Source organism: Amblyomma maculatum, chromosome 11, assembly GCF_055883805.1.
Source record: "Amblyomma maculatum isolate TAMU_Amacu chromosome 11, ASM5588380v1, whole genome shotgun sequence".
Lineage (NCBI taxonomy): Eukaryota > Metazoa > Arthropoda > Arachnida > Ixodida > Ixodidae > Amblyomma > Amblyomma maculatum.
The window spans coordinates 12,276,848-12,298,919 of NC_139354.1; the positions used below are offsets into that span (position 1 = coordinate 12,276,848).

Genomic DNA, 22,072 nt, shown 5'->3' on the forward strand with positions numbered 1-22,072 from the left:
TCGACGCAGCATCTGTTGTAGCTACGGACTTAGGAGTCGAGGGCACAACCGAACGCCATCCACACATTGGAGGCCCTGGGTCTACGAGATTACGTGTTTAGATTAGCGATCGTGCAGTTTCTTCTTGTTTCTTCGTCCCCTGCTGAGCTGATCTCGCTATGGTCATGCACCAACAAGCCATAAAAACCATTCTGTAGAATGAGGTAAACGTGCCATTCATACTGTGCATCTCTTCAGGCGCTGTACATTGCTCTTTTCCTTGGCTCAAGTACAAATGAACTGAGAGATAATATGCTCTAAGCTCTTGTTGCTCAATCTGCTATTCAGCGTTTTTCTGCATCTCTGTCCTCTCAAGAAAAAAACGATTCCGTTCAATTTTCTGCGTCATTAATACTTTCTGAGGCCATGCAGCGTTCATAAATTTATTCAAAGCGAGAAGTTCAGCGCCAAGCAGTGCAAAAGAGGTGGAAAGCTTTATTTGTGTCATACGTAAACAGAATTCCGATAAGCAATTAGTACCAATACTGCCTCTTTATTATTGATAACGTCGTTAATAACTGGCATGGTCAATCATTGACCATGTCGCCTTGGTACGGAGCATATGAATGGCAAGATATGAGAAAGGTGAAATACAAAAGGCGCCCATTTTTTCCGTGATATGGGGGCAGGTTGAACTCCGGGTGGTGTATCAGGAGCTCCATATCCTTTATCAAGTCCTATTGTTTGTTCGACCTGCCAGAAGTCATTGGCTTATTCACTCACGTGTCTGCATCTTCCAGTGTCATTTATTAAGAAATTTGCTGTTGCTTTGTGGTAGACAAGTTTGCGTATGTCAATGGCAGTGATGCTATATATATATATATATATATACTTCCAACTGCTTGATAGGTGCCAAATCTTGCGGCTGGCTTTCGGGGGCGGTATGTGCTCTTCGGACTCCGGAGTTCCTGGGCGAGGGGAAAAACACGGCTTTGAAAAACGAACTTGCCAAATTTGACGAAGAATTTATAACGCAGTGTTCCTCAGATCAGCTGAAGCCACGAGCCCACAAATGAAAGAAAGAGTAGACAAGGCAAGGTGGTAACTAGGTTTGATCATTATTATGTGGCGATTAAATGCACGTCAAAAATGCTTAGAAGACAAGGAAACGCTGGCAGTTAAAAAACAATTATATGCCCTCAGGTCGTGACATTGTTTGCACTGGGAGCAGAAATGGGTAATGTGGTAATTAAACAGCACCTTGAGCTTTCACCAGCCTCCCCTTATCGCTTATATTTCTTGCATTACATGGCCAGGTCGCTTATCCGCGTTAACTGGCACGAAAACGAAATTAACAAATCAGAACGTGCCCACACTTCCTGAAATATCTCAGCAAAAATGATGCTTCGAATAACATTCCTTTATCAGTGCGGTTTAAGGAACAACCCTGTAACTCGACGGCTCCGACAAAATAAAGCGGCTTGATTTCTTGACTCCCTGATTCTTGCCATAAATCTCATGGGGAGTGGGGAACGGGGATAACAGCATTATTACAACACTATATACAACATTATTGACTGGAATTTTATAGAATCTCTCAATTGACTTTAGCTGAAGCCTTCTTCACGCTGAAAAACTGATCGTTTAAATATTTCAACGCAATGCACACATGTAATGCTTGAAAAGCAATTTGATTGTGTATACCCTTGATGCGCAATTTGGAAATCCTGCAACCACACCAAAAGCAAATATATTTTTACGCTATCTAGCGTTTCAGAAGGCAAGAAGTGTGAAAATGTCAGTTAATACAACGACCAAGTTGCAAAACAAATCGAATTCAGACTCTTATGTTGCGTGTATCACTGTATACGCAAGGACGGGCGTGTAAGTATTCGGTTTGTAGTTGTGACAGCTAGGCGAAAAATGGCAAGAAGGACATTAAATATATAAGCTTTGTGACAGCTCGAGAAATACAAGGAAAAAAAAAAAGCCGGGCGGTTCAGTACGTAACCAAATGTTATCAGGAATCGAGGGAACGAAAATACAGACGAAAATTTCTAGTGACCGCATCCACACATTGAAAACTGCCCTGATGAGGTGGCAGTAAAATGCCACGAAACAAAGTAAAATCAATATGGGCTCAACAGCAATGGCTTAATCATTTTATCGAAACGTGCAAAAAGTATTACAAATAAAATGCCTTTATCACGTCTGAAATCCGTTATTACAGCACTGCCATGCGGTGCCTCAGTGCGAAATTGAGGGATGAAAAGAAAACGTGGCGTTGGGAATAGAGGTGATTCTGATGCTGCGTTACAAACACCCGGCCAGCGATCTACATTGCGAAATGTCGACTCTAATTTGCATCAGGCGTGAGCGTTGTGCGGGTGGAATTATAAAGGTGGTTTCGACAGAAAATATCCTGCAGACCAATGCTGGATCGCCCTTTAATTGTCTTGTTTAACGAGGGATTATTTCTCAAAAGAAACAGCGCTGCCGCGTAATGTAAGCGAATTTTCTTAAGCTTCGAGGATAATAATGATGGAACTATGCGACAGGAGTTCTGTTTTTGTGCGGATGTGCTCTGCGGTTTTGTTGTCGCATTCACGACCAAAAGGGCACAAATAAATATTGCATGCAAGCAAACGCAGTGTTCTTTTGTGCAGCCTATGATTGTGACTTGCACTTAACAGAACTTTTCACAGCCTCAAAGGCTCGGAACAGTTTTTTATGTGCTCTTTGATGGAATGATTTAAACTTAGCTAAAGTGTAAACATTAGTTTCTGACACAATTTCGTAATAAAGACATCAAGAAAGCATTACTTACTTTCTTGAAACCAACTTTGCTGTACAATAAAAGCAGCTTTAAATTTTTACTGTTTTATGTTTCGCTGAAATGAAATTGATACTTACGGGCCGTAAAACAATCCTTAAGTTCAGTGCAGTTAACAAGACCGGAGCGAGTCAACGCCTTGGATTGTGCAATGATGTGACCTCATGTTTCTTAGGCGCATCGCTTAAACACACTCGCTGTGAATGAAACCACCTGAAAAATAAGAGAGGCATCATCTTTACACCATCTTTAAACACTGAATATAATTTTAACAAAAGTGTATTTTAGCGTTTCATTTCAAATCATTAGCTCGAGTAAGGCAGGTGTTCTCCCATCCATGGCGCGTAAGCACAGATGCATGTATTCGAACATACATATACTACATAGTTAATTAATATAAATTCTTATCTGTCAAAATTTATTGTTGTTTCTAACCTTCGTCACGTAATTTCTGGAAAAATACTCACCTCATAAAAGAATGACGCTTGGTTTCGTTTCTGTGTTGCTGTACATCCACACTGTGCATTGGAGACGTCAATTATGGCGAAAATGCGTCTCCAAGAGCCCCCGTCTCCACGTCACTTCCGCTTTCTACTTTCCAAGAAATCACGTTGCAAATGATGCAGGATATTGCTCGTAGTAGTTCAGGAAACTCTGGTAACTATCTGTTCCGTAGCCGACCTGCAGAATCGAGACAAAAAATATAATCGTAAGATGCGGTCGTGCTAGTTTGGCGTCTACATTTTAATGTCATGATAGATGGTGCAAATGATGACAAGCTGTCAGTAGAGAGAAGAAGCGGACGAAGGGTTAAAAGTCGAATGTAGAGGCCCGTTCTGCTTAGTAATAAAATTATGCATTCATTGTGCCATATGTGAGTTCCGCTAGTAATATTAAAAAAATAGTCTTTCTTTCGCACAAAATATATTACCGTTTCAATTAACGAATGCCAATGCTTGCGTACGCCAGAAAACCGGGGAATCATGCTAACGATACATAGTGTGGTCGAAAACAAAAATTCAGTATTCAATTATTCATTATTGCCAGAGAGTCTGTCTGGTATTAATTTCGGATGCGCAACTTTACTTTAATCTAGCTAGGTGTTACGAATCATGGCGATTGGGAACAGATTTTCGAAAAATACAGGATTGTGAAGCAGCCTAAGGGATAGACACCAGTGCACGTAACTCTGCTGAGTACGTATCGCGTGACACCTCCTGCCCGTAGCGGTGGTTTTGGACAGCGGCCCTTCCAGGCCAGAAGCCTGCGAAGCTGAGCGGCCGAACTGAGTGTTCTGAGAAGAAGCTATCAGTTTTCCTGTAAGAATGAACGCTTAATGCTGCATTTTAAGTGCAATTGTTTAGTAAGATCACGGGCTCTACCCCGGATAACAGAACAATTGTGTTTCCATTCATATGACAATATTTCTGCTTATACTGAACGATGATATTGTGTTCCGTGTCATTTTGTCACTCGCTATGCTCCATGGGTTTCTCCACCGTTTCGGTGTGTAACTTTTTATTCATTGGTTGTCTCTGTCTTCAAGCATGTCTGACAGTGTGTGCGTTTCGGACGCCTGACGGAAAATAAGCTCAACTGAAAGCCTGCGTCTTTGTGATTCTCGGGATGACCATGAGTGCAGAATAATTTCCAAAAAACCAATTATTACAGTGACTCACGTTTTCCAAGTTAACCCATCTCTCGTTGTGCTGCTGTTCTTTCATTTTAATCACTGACGTCTGGCTGCTCTGGATATCCGCAGTGCTTGCCGGGTCGGCGTCCGGAAAATTTGTCTCTGGCACACTGACGGCTTTGTCAGCTTCATCGAGAAGGTCCTGAAGAGCGTAAATGTACTCGATAGCCTTGTGTAGTGTCTTGACCTGCGGAAAAGCAAATAGCAGCGCTTCATGTCGACGCTTGACTGCGTGCTGCGATTAGCTAACGAAGGCACTGGTAAAAACTGATTGAGTGACCTCGTGTCCAACGGGCACAAAAAGAAATTTAGGTCATATTGAGCCTGCTCAGCTCTTTGGTACCTCACTTATTTGAGACGCTTATTCCATCGCAGTTATGGCTCCCGAATTCGGTTGACAATGGTAACCATTTTTGCTTATATACAACCTCCAAATATCAAGGGATTCATGAATCCATAACAGGGCAACAACGACAGCAGTCGTCGAAAGTAAAGAAAGGGCCTTAATCTTTTGTTTTACTAAAAAAGCTCGCCGACCGTGAATAATTTGGTCAAATTGAAGGGAGTTCCTGGCTGTATGCTCTGGTGTACATCATATCACACTGCATAGGGGAATTTGCTTGCAGTATAATTAGTTGTACATCTCCCTAACCATTGCGCCTGGTTGGTCAGTTACTTCAGGTTTGTTTGGACGTTTAAGAGAGATTTGGCATCCAGAAAGTTTCGCGTTGCCGGCAATACTAGTCAGTCACGTATATGAGATGACGTTTCTAGCAAACAATCAGAGTTTGGAGAATTGCGATAATGAGAGTAGCATCGATGAACTGGATTGAACGTGATTCGTTCCTGCTCACGTTGAATCCTCAGGGCTACGAATTTATATACCAGACACTCCAAGGCGCTCGAGAATGATGTCGTCAGCGCGCCGTCGCTCACCTTGGACAGCCTCTTGGCTCTGTTCTCGACGGGCACACACTTTCGCAGCACGGCGAACGCACTGTTAACCGCCTCCACCCTCCGTCGCTCCCGGGCATTCCTCCTGGCCACCAGGTGCGGAGGCTTCTCTCGGTGAGGGACCACGCGCTTGCTGGCCCCGCCAGAACCGGATGATGATCCACCTGCTGAAGACGACGACGACGACGAGACCACGACGGCGCTACAGACATCGTTTGAGCCTTTACTGGCCCTCTTGCTGACATCCGAGAGAGGTAGGCCGCTGTCGTGAGCTTTGATGCTCGATGTACCGGTAGCATGATTGGAGGGAGATCGCGAGTCGAGGTGAGAATCCCAACTAGCCGAACTGTCTGGCGGTGGGGTCTCTGGCTCGAAAGGTTGCACCGCATGGCTGCACAGAACAGAAAGGGAATGAATGATTCTTCGTATGCAATCATAAATCATTAATCTGCTTGTTTTAATGTTCTGATAGATTAAAAAGAGCAATCTACTGCAGATGGGACAGATAGGGTGATGGCTGTGTTCGCCCAGGATTTAAGTAGTCCTGTAAGGATATTCAAAGTATTTGCGAACACTCTTAGCACATTGTCATAACATGGCGAATTCTTCTCTGTAAGCTACAAAATGTTTCCTTCGACTCAATGTCTGCCCGCTCTACAGTCAGCTAAAAATGCAAGCACTGTCTATACTTGCTTACATGGAGCGTGGGCTCAAGTTCACTATTCTTGTTTCTTCACCACTGTTCCTATATGTTGACACTCATTTAGAATTGACAGTAATAATGAACAAAATAAAATAAGTTTTATTTTCGCTGCCTGTTCTGAACACCTGTAAGTTGGGAGGGAGTTAGTTGTGGGCTTCTTACGATGGATAAACGCAGAGACCGAGATTTGTTCCCACACACCTGCAGGCACGCAAAATGTGCGGTACTATTCGTTAACGAGCGTCATGCGACAATGAAATCTACCGGAAAATATTTAGCGCTGGACACCTTACACTATTTAAAAGAGCGCAAGCATTCTCGACACATCTCGAGAAACTTTATAACATCGCTTTTCATTTGTGCCATAAAAACGACTGGAAGCATGTGAAAGCGATTATAAGTTATTACTTTTTATGGAAGATCGCTAGTTTTTAGCTGGCAGCCGCTTTCCGCTTGAATTCGTTGATGTTTCACAGTTCTTTTCGCCCTGAATGTATTTTGCCTTTAAAGTGTTCATAGCGCACGGGAACATGAAATCAAACTGAAATGTCATTGAATTGAGAAACAAGAAAGTCAGGTGCTGCCTGTATGACATTCAAATTTAGTGTCATACCAAAACTGTTGGATGACAATTTTGTTTGTAGCTATTTTATTGTTTACAAAAAAATAAAATAAAAGTCAACTGAACAGCATTTTGCGCAGAAAGCCTCCTCCGCCTTCCTCTGTAAAAGAGCGCAACGTATAACAGAACCGGATGACATGATTACTGGGAAGCCAAATGTCACAGCGTGAAGTATCCGTTCAAAGGCTCTAAGAATGTAACAAATAAAATGAAAATAAGTTTAAAATCAACCTTGCAGCATGCGCATTATCAAGGCTGACTATAAAGACAAAAAAAAAAAAATGCTTCCGCAACAAATGTTCAAAGCGAGGAGGCAGCCAGGAGGACCATCGCGGACTTTGCTGGTTCCCACAGACAACATGGGTTTCTCTGCTTCCATTCCCACGACAAGCCTTTAAACAAACATCAATTTCCCACCAAATAATTGCAACCGAGAGCCTCAGTAGTCATTAGTAAATTCCGCTGCATGAAGCCAAGTTCCCCAATTCTATGCCTACACTTATCTGCATCTTATAACAAGACTCGATTCAGGTCCACTTGCCCTCCTTCTTTCCGCCTTCGCGGCGTCTAATCTGGCCAGGGCACTTTCACCGCTCAGGAGACGAGCAAGCTGAGAAACAGCTCCGCAGTATTTTCTCACGGCGGTTGCGCGTGGAGCATGCGTGAGTATTTGCTAGCCATTAAGTATACACCTCTATTTCCGCCGATAACCGGGGCTGCGGTGGCACGGCGTCTAAAAGGGACGTTCGTTCGATTCTCACCAGCCGCAGAATATTACAAGCGATGTGAAAAGAAATTGTTTTATTCGTAACTTTACTGATTTGTACGAACGCTTTCAATAAGAGAAGTGAGTTTATCCTTTAGATACTCATTTTCTTGACAAAAAACGTAGCATTTATACAATAGCTGCTTGTTTTAGTAACCGAAAGACTCCATGCACCAATACTTTATATGTTGTGGTTAGGTCCCTCTACCACGAAGCATTTTACCTGTATATGACTCTCCACTCCTAGCTGTCGTGTCAATTCTAATCCCCTGTTAATAGTTGTTTCATGATGGTTAAAAAGAAAACGAGACGAACTGGGAGAAGGGCTCTTTTAATAGATAGATAGATGGATTATTTAAAGGAAGAGGCATGAGAGGTTGGCCGGAGTAATTCAAATCTGGCCTGCTACTTTGCATTGGGGAAGGGAAAGGAGCGAAGAAAAAAGATCGTGATGGGTGACGATGTGGGAGAAGGCATATGAAGTACATATCTACACGCATAGGAGCTTTTTTAAATTTCGCCTGTCACATCCGTCACGCTCGAATAGTTAAAGCTGGTGTAATGTGTTGCGTGTTACGGTTCTCAGGGCCACGCATTGTTATGCGACTCGTCTGTGGCCAACGCAGCGGGATACAGTACATTGAAAAGAGCTGGGTTGAGGAGTGCCAGAGGTGGACATGGAAATAAAAAATAAACCGTGCATGTTGTCAGCAGATGCATGACGCGGGACAGGTTTGCCCTTTTGCATTCTCAGAAAGAGTTCAGTTGGCCGGCACTAATGTGGGAACCGGCTCATTGAATGCTTATCTTCGCTGTCTGTGGAGGGTACTGCTCAATGCCACGGTGCAATGGACGGGATAATTAGCCCTCCGATAAAGCCACCATCCACAGTCGCATAGTTGGTAGCTCACTGCTGATATGGATTCACAAGAGAGTTTCACTCTGTAAGCAGCACTGCTCCCGTTTCAGATGACTATATGCCTCTGAAAACGTTGAGTAAAGAAAGAGAATTTCATTGAAGTTATCAAGTTCGCCTGAGGATTCATACCCTGGTGGTTGTCTCTACCTTATGGTACCAACCTTACTAGAATGATGAGGTTCAGCAACAGATGTATTAAGGAGGACTGCTAGTGGTAATATTTTGTTATAACCTTGTAATTCCAACCAATAGCGACATACTCATGTAGACCAGTTCACACCGATGTTCACCGCAGATCATTTGCATTAAAGTTTTCCGTATGGGAATCCCAACAATATAGGGACGAAGTAGAAGTAAATGATCTAAGTCATCATATCTATATTTCAGGTGTTTAGAAGCCACGAATAATTTTACTCGATCTCTCAATCGGTGACCATGCAAGAAAACGTTTCGTTTTAGAACTCTCCCCCCAGAATAGTCCTTATGTATAATGCGCAGACAGATACTCCGCCCTAAATTTTTTATCGCTTAGAAACACTACTGTCGTCTCTATTTGCTACAGTTGGTAGGGCTGTACACTTGCAGCGTTTAATGAAAAACAGAATCCGACCCATAGCCACGGCTGACTTCTACACGCCCTCCTTTTTGGATTACTCTTCAATACAATTACACATTTCTGCTCGGTTCTCAAAGAGATCACGCACTTATTGATTACAATGCATCTGCAGCTGTCATGACACTGCCTTCTTCTCGCAAAAGGTGTCGTCTGAGGTATTAAGTTACTGATTTTAATGCAGAACAGGGATAGGCAACCAGCGTACAAAATAAATGTATAACATCCTGTCTATTTCAACGAATTTAACATACTTACGATATTACATAAAATGCGCATTCTTCCACAAACGCGTGAATCATAACACTTGTATGCTTCTTCGTATGCCTAATGCGCGACGTGAAAAATATTCTTCGGGGGTAATCGAAATTACGCTCGTGAATGAGTGAGTGCACTGAGTGCGTGAATGAGTGAAGTGGAATATTATCGGGATGATCATTCATATAGCTTGCCTGAGTAAAGTCGCGTTTTAACGCACAAAAAAAGGATCGTGATGAAGGAGGTTGATGAGCTGTAGATTGGCGACCAAACAGATGAACACAACAAAAGTGTGAACTTCAAACAACCTAAAAAATTGTTTCTATTTGCCGTTTCTGCCATTCCGGAAGTCGGTGAAATTTCCCTGAGGGATACGAGGCCTATATCAGCGGTGCTTATTGAGAACGCAGTTAGAGTTTAACCCACCTAACGCCTTACCAATACATCAGTACCAAGCACCCACCCCAAGAGCTTGCCAACTTTAACTACACTTGAAAAAAAAAAAGTGATAGAAGGAGTTCTGGTGCAAAGGTGACTGCTCGAACAGGAACTGTGTCATACTTGAAGATAAAGTATCCTTTACAAACGGAAGTACACGAGGTGCACTAAACGCTGTCGCCTCCCAACGGCTGAAAATGACAGTTAGCTGCTGGTGAGGTATTTGCCACAGGAGGAGTAGGAAAGCACTCTGCTCCTTTTTGCATCCATAGGTATAGAGGTGAAGATCACCCCGCCGGGGTGGCGCAGTGGTTGTGGCGCTCGACTACTGTTCCCAAGGACGCGGGATCGAATCCCGGCCTCGGCGGCCGCTTTTCGATGGAGGCGAAAAGCAAGGCGCCTGTATGCTGTGCGATGTCAGTGCACGTTAAAGAACCCCAGGTGGTCTAAATTTCCCGAAGTCCTCCACTACGGCGTCTCTCATAGCCTGAGTCGCTTTGGGACGTTAAACCCCATAAACCAACCAAAGGTGAAGATCAAAGACGAAGTGAAATACCTCGCACAAAATCCAGGCAGGATCAGAAGAGGGGTGGCTGACCAAGCGGGGGCAGCAGCATGGCGTGCGTAGAAAGCGGACGCCATCTCTTCACTGGAAGCCGGACTGGGCAGAAGAGTCGTCATGTCCGGCGGCGATATCGAGCGAAACTCCGAACAGCGCCCGGGGCGTCGCTACTTTTTTCCCTTTTCGGGACGGCAACCCTGAGCCTAAACCGGGGAGGAGGAGAACCTACGATGGAGAGGATGAGCGGAAGCGCCTTGACGTCACGACCAATGGGCGAGTGGGAATTGGCGAGTGTTCTCCTCACCTGCCCAACCGGATTGCGGTGCCACCGTCGTAACGCGCCATTGTCGGGAGCAGGCAAAGAAAAACTGAAAGTAAACGCCGAAATAGTCGGGGAGATGAGAGAGGCCGAGAGTGGAGCTGGTGCATTTGTTGCTCTTGTCTGCGGTTCTTTTTCTCTCGCTCAGCTGATTTCTTTTACTTTCCTTGCTAGTTTGCTGCGTACCTGAGAGGGGCCTCCGCAGTTGGGATTGTGTTTCTTGCTAGTATTTCATGAAAACGCACTTCGTGTCCTCGCCACACCGCCCCCCTCCCCCCTCCCCCTGTTCTCTGTTTAAGGATGGGAAAGCAGCGATTGTTTGCTGCACTTTCAGCAGCCGCCGTTCGCGTGCCCATCGCGTGAGGCTCGCGTTTGGGACGCGTGGCTGGCCCTCTTTTGTCGGCGAGGCGCGTGCCTTTCTGGCTTAACTTAGGACTAACCCATTTTAATTACGTGTCTTTAACGGTGCCGCGCCCAAGCAAAGAAAGTGCAGAGTCCAGAATTTTTAGTGTACTGTTGTATTTAAACGCAGCACACAGAAAACTGTAAAAGAAATAGGTTGAAATCAAAGTCTTTAAAACTAAAGTTTGAAAATCAAATCGGCACACTCTGAACATTTCAAAGTGATCATATCACATGCCCCCTTTCAGGGCCGGGCATAAGCAAAACTAAATACAAAAATCAACATATTATCTTTATGTGTAATTCTGAACATGCCCGGTGAAAACGTTCAGCTGCCACGCCGTGGGCAGCAGCTACAGCATCAATCGAATTCAAATATGTTCTGCAAATGACTTGAATAGCTTTCTATTCTAAATTTAATTTCGACATCAGCTATGATATTCACTTTTACAGCAGTAAAATTAATGCTTCTCACCCTATTCCATTTATTTCCGCAAACATTATTATATAGACCTAATGCGGCATTGCCTGTAGTTTCCACTTTATTTGACAGTCATTCCTTAACAAGAATAATTAAATGTACTGTCGACTATGCAGATGAATCTTATGAACTTTTTTGGACGCTGTTTTAAGTCACTATCGTCAAATGCTAAAAGTGGCGTATATCTCACTTTTCATTTACGCAGACGTGTTTGTGAAGGCATTGCAAGGCGTCACATGACACTGATTTAGTTGATTATAAGGACCGAGAACTGTAAACTGTTTTGCAAATAAAAGGCACGTACACTTTACCAGTCAGTTTAAGAAAAGAGATTTTAGTTTACTTCCTGCCAGAGATGCACCCCAAGGTATGTTGGTAAGAGCAATTGGTTTATTAACTGCCTTTGAACGCAACTCCAAACCACGTATCAAACATCGATTTCAACGACAGCGCGATACAATGCGGTGCTGAATACCCTATTAAACCCCCCCCCCCCCCCCCCCCCCCCCCCCAGTCTTCGGCTGGTTATTGTCCTAAATCTCACGTTAGCCTTGCTTTCGAACTCTAACCTCTGAAACAATTTTGCATCCTTCGGAGAGGGGGATTTATGGGAGGATATTTAAGGCGGAGAGCATCTGTAATATGCGTTTCATGGGCTTCTTTTTTTGCTGTTGTTGTTGTTACAAAATGCCTCGCCTGCGGAGAGAATGGCAACCTCCATCTACCCATCCTTCCCTCGTCCTTTAATAAATGCACCCCTTACCATTCGAAGTGCTATTTTATCTCGAATTGGAAGTGGGCAGCTGCTGCACAATACATACGATATGCGCTATTCAGCACAGCGTAGTTTGTAAAAAGAGGTAATAAATAAACTCCAAAAACCGATTTTTGTATATGATGTACCAAAGCGCGCGATTAAAGCACCAGATGGTAAAAAAGAATGTTTCTAGCTTTTTGTTTATTTTTTAATATATACAACATCGTTACCTTTTATTCTCAAAAGCCCATTGCAGCTTTGGCATTTCTTTTTGATTCTGAATCTTGTTCTGTTCAATTAGTGTTGCTTTGAAATACTATCGGTGTACTGAGCCAGAGATCCAAGTCGCCTGACTCCAAACGTTCTCGCTTGACGAAAGAACCGTTTTTCGTAATGCCGTTAAAGCTGCAGGCGCACACAGCGTTTCCACCTGTTCTTTTATCCCATGCGTGCCCAAACGTTCCAAACGGACATGTTCGGAAGCCGTAGTCTCTCTTTTCGTGTGCTGCCACAGAAAGTCCGCTTCCTACCTTCTAGAACACCAAAGTCAAGCGCTAACGGTCTTCAGTAAAGGGGACGCTGAAGACAGCCCTCAAATTATACCTGCCGCAGCAGGCAGGTGTCTTTCTGCCTGCGTACGACCGGCACGTGCCGATGGTCGTGTGCCTCCCTTGGTTGAGTGACTTCGGCGCCACCGGAAGAAGAAAACAACAACAAAGAGGAACCAAATATAACAATAGCCTGCATCTTACCCCTCTTTCCATTCCCCTTCCTCCTCCCCTAGTCTTCTTTTGTACGTTTCCCCGCCCCCTGCTTTCCCTCAGCCACACTTGGATCGCGGGGTTCCTGTCAAACCAAGTTAGTTTGCGTTTTGAGCTCCCGCATCTACTGGCCCCACTCCTTCAACCCTCGTCGTGACTGCAGCTTTGTACAAGCCGCTTCTTCAAAAAGAAAAACTCTTACCGGCAGGAATTATTACATTCGATAGCTTTAGGTTCATCGTTCCAGCTACAAGTGCTTTATTCTTTTTCAGTGCACATTTGCGTGCATGTGTTTTATGCTGTATATCTATTTGCAATTCCTTTCATATTTGTTCTGGAAACAATCTTATTTAGGGTCTAGTGGCCTTCGTGCCGTGTTCACACACATTTCGCCTGCTCGTCCCTAGTTTATAGTATAATCCACGAGAACAAAATTTATGAACTGAAATTCAAGCTGTGAATTCTTGCAACAGCTCACTTTCCTGCTCTACCTTCTTTTCTTTCCCATGTCCCCTTATGACATATTTTGGCCTTGCGAAATCCCAGTAGCTTTCAGGCCCGGATAAAAGTGCGTCAGCTTTTATTTTTGTCTTATTTGATTATTCGGTATCGCGTAGACCATTTCCGCTACCAGACAATTGTGCGACGCGGCCTTTATTCATTTTATACAAAATGGTTATTTAGGTTTCGATTACATTTTCCCGTTGCTACCACAACAAATTTTCCACCGGCAGCTATATGATTAAGCGCAAGCTTTAATGATTTTTTATTGATTAGTTATTGAAAAATAAAAAAACGCAAATTACAAAGATAATTTTTGGCCACGTTACGCCGAGATCCAGTATAGCTCGACCGCACACATCGCATTGTGAACATAAGAGCATCGTTTACAAAGCCTGTTGAGGTGATATAATTTTTTAGTATGTCACTAATTAGATATCAGAAACTTATGTCTTCAGTACTGTAGCCAAACGGGCGAGTTGGTGAAACATATTGAATGGAAAACAGCGCAACAGACAAATACCGAAGAAGAGAACCACTCTTTTTCGGTGTTTTTCTGTTTCGCTGTTTTCCATTTAATATACTCTCAGTGTTACTTCTACGGGCGCTGTTCAGAGTCATCTTCTTGAATGTCTAGTTTCAATGAAACGTCGGCATTGCCCATGACTGATGCTTCAGTCGAAACAGTTTACAAAGATGAAAACTTTGACGATTATTCCCTGCCCCTTTACAGTTAGGTCCCAATATGTCAACCCCATATCCCGCAGTGTATGCTACATGACTACAGAGATCAGTCCACACAAGAGAGTTCCCGTAAGGCATCCGTAGCATTACTGAACGCTCATTCCCACCGAAGCCTGTTTTTTGCTACGACACTTTATACCGAAGTGAAAGTCATTCATGGAGCCTTGTCGCTTAGATCGTTTCGAGGCCGACAAGTGTCAATGTTGGTAAAAGCAGAAAAACGAGGGGCGGTTCTTAACTCGACCGCCGCTAACATCTGCCCTCAAACGCCTCGCCTTCTCACCCCTCTCCACCTCTATCCTCGTGCCCGCGTCCCTTCAGCGAGCAATTTACTTCTACGTGAGCTAGAGAGCGGGGCCCGGTGGTTGTTCGGGCACCATCGTAACGGACTCCAATGGAAGAGGGAAGGGGGGGGGGGGGGGGGGGCTTCTTTCTTTTTTTTTTTTTTCACGCACGTGTACCGGTGCTTCCCTCCGCAGACGTCGTCAGCTGCTCCCTTTTTGACTTTTGATCTTCCTAGAGGTCGTCTGCGTCGACATCGTACCTAGCGGCAGCACTGCCCCCTCACCGCTTGCCCGGCTTTGCCTCGGTCCCTCCCGTCTTCATGCGTTCGCGCCGGCAACCGTGCGGACATTGCCCGCTTGTTCTGACGTCCCGCACGCGTCCGTTGCGTGGATAATGCGTTCACTGTCCGTGGGAGGATTTATTCGTTTTGTTTTTGTGCTGCTGAGGCAGGTGAGGTTAGCGCCGTGGACCTTTTAACGGTCTTCGCGGGGCATTTGACGTACAGCCTCCTCGGGAAGTGCAAGTTCCTCCCATCGCTTGGGGCCGAACTAGGCGTGGACCTCTCAGGGTGACACCTAGGGAGTACAGTAGTGACTACAACGCGGACTGTTTTCTATTAAGCCTAAAAAGACGCAACTTGTAGAGTGGGACGGTAAGGGGTTAGCTGCTACTCATGAGAAATTCTTAAGTGTATTTAAAAAGAATGGGGCCAGAAGGAATCACCGGAACCTCTAGCAAGGGTGGACTGTTCCCCTAGCTTACCGCATCCACCAAAATTTCAGTAGAGATTCGGATCCCGCGTACCGATCTCTCGTTTGGGCTCCAGGTCACTAATGTCTCCAAGGGAATGAGGCAGCCGACACCGTCGTCCGCGTGCTCCCTCTCCGGGCATTTCCCACGAGACCCGACGCGGACCAGAATTTTGATTTCAGCCAAGCTTACAAATTTAAAGAAATGTGTGAATATTACAGATCCATGCACCAAACTCGTCCCACCCCGTGCAAAAGGCTGGGGAGGGCTAACGAGCGGGTACTTCTGTGCCTGCTCACCAATACAATGTTGTGCCTGGCTACTCATAAACATTTTGATCTCCAACCCCACCCGAGAGAACTGGGAGGCGACCCTGTCCGGCTGCTGCACCCTCGAGGCGCAAAAGGCTTTAACGCAGCGCGCCCGGGCTGCGGCAAACGCCAATGGAGTGCCTGTCTAGGCATCCCACCTAGTGACTATACCTCTCTGTAAATATAACAATAAACGTTTTCACCACCACCACAAGGCAGACGGAGACGCGATCGCAGGGCCGTGAAGCATGCGTCTAGCAGCGACTTTATCTGAACTAATATAGGGGACTGTAGTGAAAATTGCATGCATAAGATCGTAGATATATAGACCATGTATAACGTCTACAGTTGGAAGTTCGTCTAGCAGCGACTTTATCTGAACTAATATAGGGGACTGCAGTGAAAATTGCATGCATAAGATCGTAGATATATAGACCATGTATAACGTCTACAGTTGGAAGTTTAAATGTGCGCGTCCAATGTTGCATATGCCTATTATGACTCGCGGAACGTTTGCTGCCACCCTATAGCATTCATGAAAGCTGCCTGTCGATTAATCTATAGTAAGCGCCCATGAAATTTATTAATTCAGAGAAGTGCCGTCTGCTCTAAGATGATATCTTGTAGAAAAGAGGTTAAGAGCACCTCAAAACTCAAACAAGTCGCCGGATTGCAGCACAATCAAAGCAGAAGGCTGGGCTAGTTGGTGTGTCTGTTATCTGCGCTAGTCTTTTTATTTATGCTGATTGCAGCACACCACGTGTCTATCGTCTGCATGCGCCGAACTCTCGCTTAACTCTTGACAGCGATGTTTATCAGTGCTTCTCTCTCTGTCTTTGGATGACCTACAAGCAGCTGAATGTTTCATGAAGCTGCCCCTTTACTTCGATCTTGGAATTAAAGCATCTGCCTTTAAAAGAAGTCCACTTTTCTGTCATTCTTGGAACAAAGCATTCAAAAACAAATAAGAAAATATATATATTTGTTTGTTCGTCGTATAGCCTACAGGAAATGCGAGGCTCAGGAGACGACATATATCGCTGTTTTTTCTGTCATTATACTGTGTCCATTCTATGTAGAGGCTTTTATGTGCTTTCTGCGTTGAGAGTTTTTTACTGCCCTTTCAATTTGCTTATTTTTGGACATTAGATGCTAATTTTGCATGCAGTCCTGTACAGGCAGACGAATGCATTGCTTGACTAAGTGTAAAACGGATGTAGATATTTCGTATTTCGAAAAGGTCACTTAGAATGTTCTTGTTAGAGAATGAAATGGAAATATTCAGCTTCATGGGATTCCTTGTCTTGCTTTGTTCAACGTGTGCAATGTGCTTAAGTTGCATTGTAGCTGCTTATTATTTCTGTATTATTTGCCCCCTGTTCGCTGTCACTGGTCGATTGGGCAGTAGCCTCGTCAGACTACGCCTTTAGCTGCTGCTCTACTTAATGTATTTCTTTTTATATCACGAATTTATGAATATACTTCAAACTTCAAAACCTCACTCGCCACAGAAGCCCGTGTTACTTCACATTATCGTATTTGAGTTCGCGCTGCTCGTTAAATTCGGAACAGTGAATACTTCGTCAAATGTGATGCTTGTTTTCGCTTTTTCGTGACCTATATATGTTTTCCGTTCTTGAGTTAAATAGGCGACGCAAATGCTCTTTTACATATCACAATAATTAAGTCGATTTTCCTCCTTGTACTAATAAGCCTGGCTCAAAAAGAACAGCGACTAATAAATCGTTTTTATCTGAGGCTTTGCGTCACATTTAGGCTCAAGCAATGAAAGCTGTCAAGCCAGCCCAAAGTTAACAATTTTATGGCCAGCAAGATTTTAGACACGTAACAACAACGCAGACAGGCATTTCTAGTGTCAGGTTTGCTGCCATCGAATACAATCCACCCTGAAAGACATGCCAGTTCTACTCAGTTCAGGTTGTCGACCATATCAGCTCAGAACAAAGTATAAAGTAATTTTTTTCTCCGCGTTATGAAAGTTACTAATGGAGATGGGTGACAATGCATATGCATTATATTTGTGAATGATGTTTATGGACTTCGTGTGGCTTATCGACGTTATCAGCCTGGTATTTCCTTGTCCTGTGGCAATAGTTTGAACGGCAGACAGAACCTAAACCCACCATAACGGCTGGGTTGTTTTCTTTTTAAGGCGAAAGCTTTTCTAGGCTCATGGAACGAAATCTCATGCGCGAGAGTTGTGCGTGACATTTGTGTTTGAGATCTGTCATATTCCATGAGATTTCGCGAGATTATTTCTTGTATAGCGTTCCTGCCATCTGCAATACCCCACTTGAACGCGCGCCAAGGAACGCCACGCGACAGGAGCGATGGCGCATCATCCAAACGCACACTTGTCGGAGAAGGTGTGACAGATAGTGCGCCTTCCCTTTCCTGTAAACCAATTATAATCAAATGTAGCACTGCAAAGAACGCCGCTAAGAGGCAAACGATGAGAGGCAAATGATAGGAGAGGAAGGGTAGGTAGGATTTAGAGACTTGTAATAGGCCATCTGATTTCTTAAATATGTGTTTGTGCATTTTATTCCTTTTTATGCTGAAATATAAACTCAATAACCGCCGCAGCCGGGCAGAATATGCTGCAAATACAGTTACTGCGCACGTTGGTAGTGTCATTCTGCAAAAGTTGTGCAATCGCGTCCAACGGTCGATTCCAGTTGCATGACAGGCTTCATTTCAGTTGTGATAGGCGCCTCCAGGAGCGGGCAGGTTTTCATGCTACCTTGGTAGAATACCCTGTCACGGGCGAAATACATAGGTTGGAATAACGGTAGGCGCAAGGAAAAAAGACGCACTGAGTTAGTTGACAGCGTACCAGCTCATTTGGTTAGAGTGCCAAATTCTGTTGGCAGATGTATCGGATGAATGTGTAAAGAGCACGCTACACGGAGCAACTTAAGGCTCGTTTCAATCGGGTTTCGCAGGACCGTTATAGTAATCCACCGATGATTTTTTTCTGGGCACTATTGACTTCTTCGCTCGAAAACACCAGCTACTTTAAATCGACCCAAGTAACTGGTAGTTATTATTCATCCCGTATCCAAAAACAGTGGTGAGTAGCTCGGATCGCGAATTCATTATATAGGCCCGAATGTTTGATTAACTGTATCATTGTTTATTCTGGCGCAATGGCGCAAAGATAAAATGGCTTTCACTATCTGAAGCATCGTGACCTCCTACACAGCATACAAATGACACTTGAAAACTCGAGCTCTCCAGTTGCATTCTTTATTTTTTTTTTTCTTTGATCAGATAGTGAAAAGGAAGACGAGTCTTGCGGAGACCATTGTCTACCTGCGCCCTATAAATCCATATAGACAGTTTTCTTTTTTTTTTTCTTTTCCTGTGTCATTTCGCTCGCAACCATCTCAAGCCGGCTCCTTGTCTCACTTCCATGTTTAAAATACGAGCTATGTGGAATCTTCCTTCACAAAACGAGTTTGCTGACTTTGTTTTCATATCAAAATATAACCGCAGAGAAGGAAGGCAGGCTCCTTTTCTAACCTGCTGCGGCAAAGAGAGACGACACGAGGCAAGGTGATGTACCGTATTCAGTCGTCTAGAAGTCGCGCAACTGGGTTTTGAGCAATGTAGTCACTTTCTGCTCATTCATCAATCAAACGGTGTGGTAGTTAATTTGACCCAGGACTGTGTACATCGGTTCGAGGTGAGCGCTTAAGCAGCAAAAGAAAGTGTATTGCTAAGCGTGCACTTCATGGTTCTCATGATCAGCTTACCATCCTCCGTGGTCTGTCCGCACTAGATATTCGTGATGAACATTCGCTCAAACGATGCTTAATTCAGTTAACTGACAGAATGGTAAACATCCATGAACTTTTTTGTTATTGCTGAGTTAAATCAAACGTAAGTTCTCTCCCTCTTACATGTGTGCTGCGCCGCCTAAATGAACGCTTCATATTCATAGATTACATGTGTGTAGCTATCGTAAACCCTCAACGGGTAGCTAATTTATAGCTCATTCCTATAGGTGAAAACGCATATCGCAGTAGATATGACTAAGAATATTTTTTGTTTTTTGGTAGTGGTTCAGAGGCACATCTTACTTATCGTTTATCATTGGCAAGCTACACAGGAGGCTGTATGCTAAAAAACAAGTCATTCCGATTTCCTCATTTGACCTGCACTTTAAACACGAATAATCCCATAAGGGAGTAAATAGGGGTGGGGGCAGTAGGTCCTCTGGAGAACTCTCTTGTCAGGTCACGGTATTGTCACCAAAGTATGGGGTAGATCTCCATCGCTATAAATACAGAATACCTATGGTCGCCAACGGAAACCGAATTCCACTAAAACATGCGGATCTCTAGCAATTATCAGGATATTAACCGAGGCTTTAATGCCTTCTTCCTGGTAGAGCCGTTAACCGTCTCCTGTCCTTGCTAACTGCATGAAATAAAAATGCTTCTACGAGGAAATGTGACTCTGTTGCCAGCAGTATAGCATTCTATGCATTTTATAAGGAAAACCACGCCAGTACTTCGAGAGAATGCCGTGTCCCTCCCTACACGCGAGCGCTTAGGCGACGTGCTACTCTGTTTTTACTGGTTTATAGGGTACCTTTTGTTTAACGTGAACACTGTCTTCTTGAGCGTGCAGCGTCTACTCACTTTAACTCAGTGGCGTGAACATTCGGGTCAGTAGGTAATACGTGGGAGCAATCAGAGCTGAGAAACACAAGTGAAGGAAAACAGTAAAATAAAATAAAAAAACATATACGAGTGCTAATTCTCCTTAAAAGCTTCATATTGAGCGCACACGGCTTTTAAAAGAAAAACCGGGTGTAAAAGAGGAAGAAGGTTATAAAGTCTTCCACAGCCTCATAAATATACTTAAGTTGAGAAAAATGCGAAAAGCACGCAAAAAGAAACTTCAAGCAAACGACACGTACGGGATTCGTTTGTACGCACGTCGCCTCTCATCTAAGTAAGCCACTTATTTTCCTTAGAGCAATATGTTTACACATCCGATGTTACTAAAAATCATTGTCACTGGACATTCCAGCTACCTCGACAATGTCGACAGTTGAACTTGTTCAGGGAAGGGTACAAACGCTGGCTGTAACCAGATAACTACGGCACCAGACAGACGTAACGCGAGGTTACGTCGAGGCGGAAGCAAGGAGTGCATTCGGTGGCCTGCGGCATCTAATAAAGCCGCTCTACTGAACCCCCCTTTCCTTGCACCTGTATCATGGTTACTGCTACCAACGCTGCGCCCCCTTCACCCTCACCCCCATCTCCACCACGTTCCTTCTACCGCACCACCCTCATAAATAACTCGACGCAACTTGAAAACATCACCGCAAGTAGGTTCAGAGACCTCGCCTTTCGTCCGGGTCAAAGGTCGTTGTGTCGCTCGAGAAGGCTCCCGACCTATGGGAGACGGTCTGCAATGAGTAAGAGGCTCGCAGAGTAGTGATAATATAAATTCGTGCGTTCTGACTTGCCTCAAGAGGTAACACTTCGAAACAATACCACAACAGGAGAGTATTACAGGAAAGAGATAGAATTGTAAAATGCATATACAAAACAACAAAATGTAAATATCGAGTCTACGATATTCCTTAAGATCTCTTCCCCTTTTTGGTCTCCTCTTCCTCTACTATACATCGTGTTATGTCTCTGTTTCAGGTTACTTGAGGAGGTGAATCCGTCATTTGGCCCTTATAAGAGAAAACTGGAGGAGTTGGGCTGTGTCAATATACCAACACATTGCTATGACTAAGTAGATATAGTTTCCGGCAAGTGAGTCATATAAGACTGAAAAGGTACGATAAGAAAGGGTCTTAATCAAGCTTCCAGCCGCCCTGTTAGTTCTCGCCTGAAAAAACTGCGACGACGTGAAAGACACTTCATTTTCTTATGCGCCGTTGTCGGACGCAAATCAACGCCACCAACGACTTGCAAACAAATACGTGTGAACAACAACAAGCGGCTCGGACATCAGTAGTTTGAATTGAGCGATGAGAAAAAATGTTTTTGGCATCGCACCGTATTTTGATAGCAGAAAGTATGAACGTAATCAGGAGAGAGCCACAGCGCTCCCAGTTCTCACATGAATCAAAACTTCGACTCAGCTTGATTCGGTGGGTTTTTCAAAACTCACGACAGGTGAAGGAAAGAGGGCACGGGAGCTATGTGTGTACGATGACCCCGATTTCCTCAAGGGAGCGTCATATGCAGTTGATTTGTCTAATGGGAGACACATTTGCTGCGTTAGTTCTCCAGTGAAAAGAACAAGCTTGTGATAATTATGAATTTATGATGTTATAGAAACTACGATGAGGGCACTCGTTACCTTGAAACTTGTAAGAAATGATTGATGAAGCTTGAATTGGAGAAGTTGATGGAAACATAGC

The 22,072-nt window shown here is 44.1% G+C and overlaps 1 protein-coding gene and 1 long non-coding RNA gene across 3 annotated transcripts in view; one reads left to right on the plus strand and one right to left on the minus strand.

Annotated features, from left to right (window-relative positions):
* Window positions 1–398: 398 nt before the first annotated feature.
* LOC146172881 (uncharacterized) lies at window positions 399–10,459 on the minus strand. The gene is made up of 6 exons (XM_084585056.1): window positions 10,335–10,459; window positions 5,442–5,850; window positions 4,492–4,692; window positions 3,280–3,493; window positions 2,893–3,025; window positions 399–947 (listed from the first exon to the last, which is right to left on the minus strand). Exons 1-4 carry the CDS (start codon window positions 10,457–10,459, stop codon window positions 3,419–3,421), a joined length of 810 nt encoding a protein of 269 aa, XP_084441182.1. The 3' UTR covers window positions 399–947; window positions 2,893–3,025; window positions 3,280–3,418.
* LOC146172882 (uncharacterized) overlaps window positions 3,628–22,072 on the plus strand; it is a 29,143-nt gene continuing 10,698 nt past the window's right edge. Inside the window, exons 1-2 of one of the 2 annotated variants that reach the window (XR_014702304.1) lie at window positions 3,628–4,008; window positions 5,490–5,713. This is a non-coding gene — a long non-coding RNA (uncharacterized LOC146172882). Of the gene's footprint in view, window positions 4,009–5,387; window positions 5,714–22,072 lie in introns of those variants that run through there. The other variant, XR_014702303.1, reaches the window with a different exon arrangement.